We start from the raw sequence: 8479 nt of genomic DNA, 5'->3' as shown, positions 1-8479 counted from the left end.
GCACTAATAACACTTTACTGAGAAACAGAGGAAGTTCCGTGCATCATCTAGGCCCCTTGACTTTTAAGCGAGAAACTTGAAAGTGGTAGAGCACCACTGTGGTTTGGTCGTCTTGTCTGAGTAAATATTTTTCACACTCATACTTACATGGTCATACATGGTCAATAAACCTCTCACACCAGCCTGGTCCTTTTTTTAGGTATCATCATACTTCTGCATCATTGTTGTCTCATCATTATTGTGTTTTCCATTTCCCCCATGATAACGCTCACCTTTGTGGAATTATCCCTTTAGTTCCAAATCATTTAAGTGCATGTTTTCTCATTGTGTCTTGGTCTTGCTTTACTGATGCTACCATGTGCCTCATCCTTGTCCTCATGTTTGTATCTTTTGAGTCAGTGACAGTCCTAGTGTTTTTGCTTAGTTATCCTGGTTCACATATTAAGTTCTATTTGCACATTATAATAAATAGAATCTGCATTTATATCCACCTTTGTTTATTAGTACTATTTAATAAATAGTTTATTTACCATTTAATCCTAAAATCCTGAGTTTGATTTTTCTATGTTTATATCAGATATATTGATCTTAATAGGACCTGAAGTTGATAACAAAAATCGAAATCAATCAATCTTCAATCAACCAGGGACGAACGATTCATCATTTATTTATTTAATTATTTGTTTTTTTATTTTTTTGTTTTTTTATTTATAGAAGCAAGCACAGCAATTACTCTCCATGTGGCATGTAAGCTAGAAGACTTTATTATTTTCTTACAGAAATATTACAGAAATATGATTTCCATTAATTATTACATTATAACGCAATTTTGAAATCTATATTTATAGGTTTAAAAAACAAACAAACAAACAAACAAAAAAAAAACTCATGACTTTGCGGACTGATCAGCCAGTCGCCTGCAGAAATAAAGTTTCTGCCCCTGAGTTAACAGTGGTGTAAAACCTCAGGCGTTAACTCTTAAGGCACGATATCACACACACTCATAAACACAGTCTAACTGAACAAATTCCTTTTCTGGTATCATTTCACAGAAAACAAAAAGGAAATGTGCTGAGGTCTTATAGTGATAGATAATACAGAATATCAGGAATAAAATATACTTATATTTTTAAAAACATAATTTTAATAAATCAGTAATGAATGGGGCGGACACCGCCGATGGCGGGGATCAAACCCGGATCTCCACCATAAGCTTGATCACCCACAGTAGCAGATCAGACCCAAACACAGGGCTCCAGTACATGCACTGCTTTCATTTAACAAAACAAAATACAACTACATTAACATTAACAGAAATAAACCAGAACTATGACATGGAAACTTAAATAACCTCAACAAAACATGACAATAACATAAAAACTTAAATAACACAGCGTCCGGCCTTACAGCACACACACACCGTTACGTCCACACATATATAAACATAATGACTGACACTGACCAAGACAGAAGGACAAACATATATAAAGCAGCACATCAAGGGAAAACAAGGGACAGGTGAGAAATCGAGAAAACACATGAGGAAAGGGCGTGGCACCACCAACATAGGAATAACAATAATAAATAAACCACTTGTCAGGACCCCTAGAGGTCTGGAAAGGAACTGTCCCTATAACTCCTGACAAAATACAAGCCACAGACATTTAAATCAACACCACTGAAAGTTTTAGCCATCATATAAACTGAAAGTCTATTTACAGCTGAACAATATTAGACATTTTGATCATTTATTTCACTCACATAATCTTTTTTTTTAATAAAATATAGACTTTATTAATATAGGCTTAATATAGATTTTATGGTTTGAAAAAAAATTGAGCAACTCAAACAGTGTGTGATCTGCTTAGGAAGCTGCAGCTTTGTGGGTTAACACTTAAAACTGCAACAAGAAACTTCCTTTTTATTTTCTCTACAATCATGAAACAATTTTTTAATCGAGTCCCAAAAGCCTTACTTATGATTAAGGACCATGGTGATGACACAAGCATGAAAACAAGAAAAAACAACAGCAAAACTTATATATAAGCTTTTATTTCTAAACAAGAATAAAGATATTTGTTAAGATATCTTTTTGTGCTGTGAGTACAGAATCAGTGATGAGTGTTTTTCATTAAAATAAATAACTAACTATGAACACTGTTTCATTGTGGAAAAACTATCTATAGTCTATATGCAGAGTCTATAACAGTCCTCTGTAATGCATCTCTCTTTCTCACACACACACACACACATGCACACACACACACACACACACACACACACACACACACACACACGCACGCACACACACACACACACACACACACAGGGAAATTTAGTATAGCCAGTACACCAACTGGTATGTTTTGGGAGGTCAGAGGAAACCACATGGATGCAGTGAGCACATGTAAAACTCCACACAAACAGTTACCTGAGTTCTAGAAAGCAAGACGGACAAACCATTGTGCTGCTGTTCTGCCTGAAAAAAATCAGCAATTGCATAACCAGATACTGAAATAGTTTCACTGTAAGTGGAGTTTAGTTTGTATGGTTGAAATGTCATCAACTTCCTCTACCAGGATGATCAGAGCAACAAAGCTCTGTACAAAGGAAAGAAACAAAAAAATCTATGTTAATGCTTCATCCTGAAACAGACTGAGATTGTGACACTCACTGACTGTGCTGGACCCCTGAGTACACACACTCTTCCTGTACTTTGGACACTTTGCTCTTCTTTTGTGCAGGAGTGTTAAACACCAGCTCTCCGTACTGCACCTCGTCCTCTTTCTTCTTCTGGTTGGAAGTGACCACTGTGCCGTACTCCACACCCTCGTACTGCACTGGGGCTGAACCACAAGACAACACCACACAGAGAAATCACAGATGAAATAAAATTTATTCATGTACATAGTATTAAGCAGACTTTTAACTTATAAAATGGTAGATGCCATAACTGTTTCTAAATGACTCCTGCTCAATTATGCAACGATCTAATCAAGTGACAGCAGTACCAGGCATACAAGTCATGTAAAAAAGAGCTAAAGAGCTTCCATTAGTGACTTTGACTGCAGTAAAATCATTTAAGTGACTTTGACTGTGGCATGATTTGGTGCCAGATGTACGGTGACCAAGAAGTGCAAAATAAAATAACAAATCCAAAAACACAACGTCAATTTAGACAAACTGAAAAAGGTAGGTATAGTTTGCAAATGGAATTCTTACTGCTGATCCGAACAGACATCTGTCACTTAGGATATACAGGAAGTACAGCTGACTGCAGCAGTAGAAAGTTGATTCATGTGTATATGAATGCAGCTCTGTTTTTATAGCATTCCTTACATCACTTAATCTGGAATTGTTTTGTCTTCGAAACCGCAGAACCCAAGATTTCCCAGCAGGACATTGTCCAAAGCATGACACTGCCTCCGCCGGCTTGCCTTCTTCCCATAGTGCATCCTGGTGCCATGTTTTCCCCAGGTAATCGACGCACAAGCACCCGGCCATCCATGTGAAGAAAATGTGACCTTCTTCCATTGCTCCGTGGTCCAGTTCTGATGCTCACGTGCCCATTGTTGCCGCTGCAGTTTTGGAGATGCTCTGATCCAGTGGTCTAGCCATCACATTTGGCCCTTCTTCAAACTCACTCAAATTCTTACGCTTTTCCATTTTTCCTGCTTCTAACACATCAACTTTGAGGACAAAATGTTCACTTGCTGCCTAATAATGTATATCCCACCCACTAACGTGCCATGATGAGGAGATAATCAGCGTTATTCACTTCACCTGTCACTGCTCAGAAGGTTATGCCTGATCAGTGTAAATGTTTATTATTTTCTTTAAAAGATTTAAAATTGCACTATCGAAAAAAATGGTTTAAAGTGAACACAGAACTCTACATATGTACAAGAAATAAAGTTAGGTACACAATTTCCTACTTCTTGTATATCTTAAGTGGCAGATGTCTCGTCCAATCAGCAGTAAGAATTCCATTCACAAACTATACCTACCTTTTCCGGTTTGTCTAAATTGTCATTGTGTTTTTAGATTTGTTGTTTTGTTTTGCACTTCTCGACCACCGTGCAGATGAGATAGTTTGACTGTTTCAATAACTGTTGATCTCCTGGCATTTTTACATGCAAGAGTATGTCATGGGAGGGCGTGGCTGAGCGTCGACTGTGGGCGGAGAGGAGGTTGCTGTTGCTGTAATTATTATCCCTGTATGGGACTGTGGAGATACTGTGTAGCTCCTTCAGCAGCAGACTGCTACACCCCCAGTGTAGGAAGGAGCGCTATCGCAGGTCATTCTTACCAGCGGCTGTCAGACTTTACAACATTGCATTACAGTGATGTTCCATTGTGCAATATTTTATCATTTTATAATTTTATATGTTATCATTTTTTTTTATATCTTATCATTTTATATAATCTTACTTTCTTTTACTATATGTATTGCTATTAGTTTATTACTATTTGTATTGTGCAATATTTTTTATTTATTTATTTTCTTTTATAAATTTACATAATTGTCTTTTTAAATTTCTTTCTTTCTATCTTTAGGTTAAAAACCTGCATGTTAACTGTGTGTTGAACTGCTATTATTATTATTATTATTATTATTATTATTATTATTATTATTATTATTATTATTATTATTATTATATTCTCTGGGCAAATATCCAACATGGCTTCATTCACTGAAAATAAACAATTTTTACACCTAGCTTTTCTAGTGGTTTCTAGGTTTATTTACTAGTTGGCTAAAATGAGCTAGAACCTCTGGCTGCAGTCTCTTTGAGGGATAGGGCAAACATTCATTTTAAAAGACCATAAGTGTTAAATTTGGTGTAGAATTCAGCCAAGCACATTCAAACTGATCCACACTGCTGGGACTGAATTTATTCATCTATGATTCATGATTCTATGATCTATTGCTCTTTTGTCTAAATGAATTTCTACATAATCTGCAGATTATTCAGACTCCATTGCTCAGATTTGGAGAACTTCTATTAGGTGAAATGTAATCAGACAAGGTTAACGGACTGACACTAATAACTAAGAGCACATCCATGAAAGACATTTGGTGCATGTATTATTAAAGTGTGGTAAAGTCTCACACGTACTGGGTCTTGTCTCTGTCCTGTTCGTGGCTGAATGGGTGACCTCTGCATACACAAGCTCCTTGTTGTCCTGAGAAGAGGCTGTCAACAAAACACACATCTATTAAACTACATAATGCTACAGAATATTACAAAAGATTCAGAAATGCACTCATTGTCCAATTTATTATCCTGTACACCTGACACATGATTGGCTGTTATAAAATCAGCATAAAGTACAATTTATACAAGATCATGCAGAACAAGCACAAATAATAAATATGATCTTAAATAAGTGACTTAAATGCGACTTGAATGTTTGTGAGTGCCAGGCAATGAATTTCACACGATGCTGTGAAAACCCAGATTCCTTCTGACCTTCTTTGTTCATTAGGTCTTGTCTCTTCTTGTAGATGCAGAATGCTAAGACAGCTAGCACAATGAGGATCACACAAACCGAGATCAGGATAGGCAAAGTGAGATCTACAAGAAGAAAGACAATTTCAGTCATTTAAGGTGTAGATATGTGAAGAGAAATGATGATGAAAACAAATTGAATTTGAACTCAGGCGTATATTTAACATACATGTTTTATTATATATAACTTGACAAAGTTTTTCACTCAGTACTTCCTCTTTTATACAGTAGCACATGACTTTGCTCATCTCTGAGATTATCAATTAACCATGAGATCACCTTCGTCATTGTGAAAGCCAGTGAAGTATCACTTATACGTTCTCTAATGACAAACTATGGAATTGTCATATATATGGGCAAAACTGTAAGGATTATGTTTTTTTTGTTGCTGTTTATATACCACCAGGTATATAAACCAGGTATATATATTTTTTTATATGGGGAATGAAATAAAATTTTATTTGCCTGGCTGGACAAGTAGTCTAAAATATCAATAACAAAAATGTATTTGTAATATAGCCTTTGTGTTATATTTATGCTATTCTTATAAATGCTACTGATTAAAATAATCCGGAGCATGTAGGCTGCTGCATAGAGCAGATACCAGGAAAGTACAGGTATAATAAATAAGCAGTTGCTTAGCAACAAGCTTGACCAATCAGTATCCCTACCTCAGGCAATAGTAGCTGAGCGTGTGGCTTTAATGTTCTAAAAATCTGGCCAAGCGCCTTGTAAAGCACTGAAAAAAGTACAATCAAGACAGATTATGAAAATAAAAGGGTAAGGAAATTGATCTATCCCTGGATTTCACTAGGTCAAAGGGACAGGTCCTTAATTTATTATTTAAAATAAAAAAAATAAATACAAAACTCACCGGCACATTCTGGGAGTTCAGTGGAATTTTGGCTCTGACTGACGTGATTTTCGACATGACAGGTGACTTTGTCATTATGCTTTTTATCCAGTACAAGAGTTTTGTTGTCGTCCTCCAATCGAGTGATTGAATCAGAAGTCCAGCTGAAGCGGAGGTTGTCTCCATCAGCAGAACAGTACACTTTCCTGACCTCAGAGAACAAGCAGCTGTAGGACAATTCCACTGAGGACACCCTGGCTGTAAATGACAGAATGTAGAAATGTAATAACTGTTGTTAATGATTTCACTTCACTTTTCAGTTCACTTTTACGACTTCAAGAGACAAGCAGCTGTATGTCACTTTCACTGAGGACACCTGAGCTGCAGATTAGAGATAAACACCTCAGAATAAATTAATAAACACATTATCAAACAAAAAATTCAAGAACAAATCAGAAACACAGCAAAACAGAACAGAAAGACAAAGAGGAAGAGGAACAATGATCTCCTGAGAGCTTCTTTACTGTCTAACAAAGATTTAAATTGTAAAATCAAAAACCCTAGATTTATTTTGTAAAAATGAGTGTCTACATGTTTGCATTTTTAATTAGATTGGGCTTTATTTGCATGAATAAAAAATTCATGTTAAAAGTTAAAATATAAAAGGAAATCTTAAAAATGTTTATATTTTATATATATTTTAAATAAAATTGTAGTGTGGTGTGATTAGAGGTTGTGTGGTCCTACCTTCAATGTTCACCTGGAGAGTAGAACTGCTTTTATTTCTCCCGTCTACATCATAGATGTCTAAAGTGTATGTTCCAGAGTCGTTCCTCTCTGCACTGGTTAGTATCATAGTTTTATTATCATTAACAAACTGCCATCTTGGGAGATGTGGTGTTGGTGGTGGACTTTGGGTTTTTCTATATCTTAAATTGAAACTATTGTTTGTCTTTAGGTCAAACCCATCCTCCCAGGGCATTTGCAGGTGCAGATGTTGTCCCACAGCTACATAACACTGATTACTCTCATTAAATCTACAGACCACATGATCCTGAAACAGCAAACCTGCAGAGGGAGAAAAAAAATCATCATCGTCATTCTGTTAATATTATTACACACTGAAACACACCTCTGATCTGTGTAATCTTATTATAAACTTATCTTATCTAAGTGATTATTTACTTATTTGGTAAATTTTGGAATAAAATGTCAGGAAAAAACATTATAACAGCACAGGTGATTAAATTATACAAAAAATGATATTTCAGCAAACTGTTAAATCTTCCTGACGAAGAATTTTTCCTAAAATATCATCCAAAGACTAGATGTTTAATTATACACAAAAATTGTGCAACTTGACATAAAATAAATGATGCACCATTTACATGAGCACACAAAATAATCCCCAAAATATCAAATATCGTAGAATCATATTGTAGTAGCATATTGACTTTAAGTGTTGTGATTAAATATTTTTGTCAGATCACCAATCCCTAAGCTGCACTGTGAAAACTGCATTTGTTTTAGACTCCTTTAAAGCTACATGTTAACACTGATGATGGAAAGGAAAAGAAAATCTTGCACAGGGTAAAGAAGTAGGATCAGAAAAATTACGTATTAAAATATATTAGACTTTATTTTCTTAGGATTTATGTTTTTTTTTATTAAATCATAATTTTATTGATGAAGAACATTCTCTATATTTTATGTACAGGAAGTATTCACTAAAAGACCATGAAGCTGAAACTGTACAACTGCACATGTAGTAAGTAAAAGAATCATGCATTATTAGATAATAAAACCTATAAAACCTACCCATGGCAATTTGGGTGTAAATCAACAGGACTCCAAAAATGACCTGTATTCTCATTTCGCCCAGAGAACCGTCCTCTCTCTGTACTTGATAGAGATCTTGGTACTGAGGGATGAACGACTACAAAAGCAAGATGAGGCTCTTTCACAGCACTAATAACACTTTACTGAGAAACAGAGGAAGTTCCGTGCATCATCTAGGCCCCTTGACTTTTAAGCAAGAAACTTGGAAGTGGTAGAGCACCACTGTGGTTTGGTCGTCTTGTCTGAGTAAATATTTTTCACACTCATACTTACA

General features: G+C 35.5%; 1 protein-coding gene across 1 annotated transcript; it reads right to left on the bottom strand.

The window, feature by feature from the left end:
* Positions 1 to 741: 741 nt before the first annotated feature.
* Positions 742 to 7237, bottom strand: LOC131369082 (T-cell surface antigen CD2-like). The gene is made up of 5 exons (XM_058415519.1): positions 7114 to 7237; positions 6388 to 6624; positions 5475 to 5579; positions 5121 to 5198; positions 742 to 2846 (listed from the first exon to the last, which is right to left on the bottom strand). The coding sequence occupies exons 1-5, from the start codon at positions 7220 to 7222 to the stop codon at positions 2671 to 2673; spliced, it is 705 nt and encodes a 234-aa protein (XP_058271502.1). The 5' UTR covers positions 7223 to 7237; the 3' UTR covers positions 742 to 2670.
* Positions 7238 to 8479: the final 1242 nt, after the last annotated feature.

The sequence above is a fragment of the Hemibagrus wyckioides genome, linkage group LG02 (assembly GCF_019097595.1).
Source record: "Hemibagrus wyckioides isolate EC202008001 linkage group LG02, SWU_Hwy_1.0, whole genome shotgun sequence".
NCBI lineage: Eukaryota > Metazoa > Chordata > Actinopteri > Siluriformes > Bagridae > Hemibagrus > Hemibagrus wyckioides.
The sequence above is the reverse complement of the archived record's forward strand: the minus strand, read 5'-3'. Positions and strand labels throughout refer to the sequence as shown.

Bases quoted from the DNA above. Each gene is read 5' to 3' on its own strand.
- LOC131369082 (XM_058415519.1), bottom strand. From the start codon at position 7,222: ATGATACTAACCAGTGCAGAGAGGAACGACTCTGGAACATACACTTTA. The intron at 6,625-7,113 runs GTAGGACCACAC...TGTCATTTACAG, and splicing joins TCTCCAGGTGAACATTGAAG to CCAGGGTGTCCTCAGTGGAA. The intron at 5,580-6,387 runs GTGAGTTTTGTA...TTCTTCTTGTAG, and splicing joins TGAACTCCCAGAATGTGCCG to ATCTCACTTTGCCTATCCTG.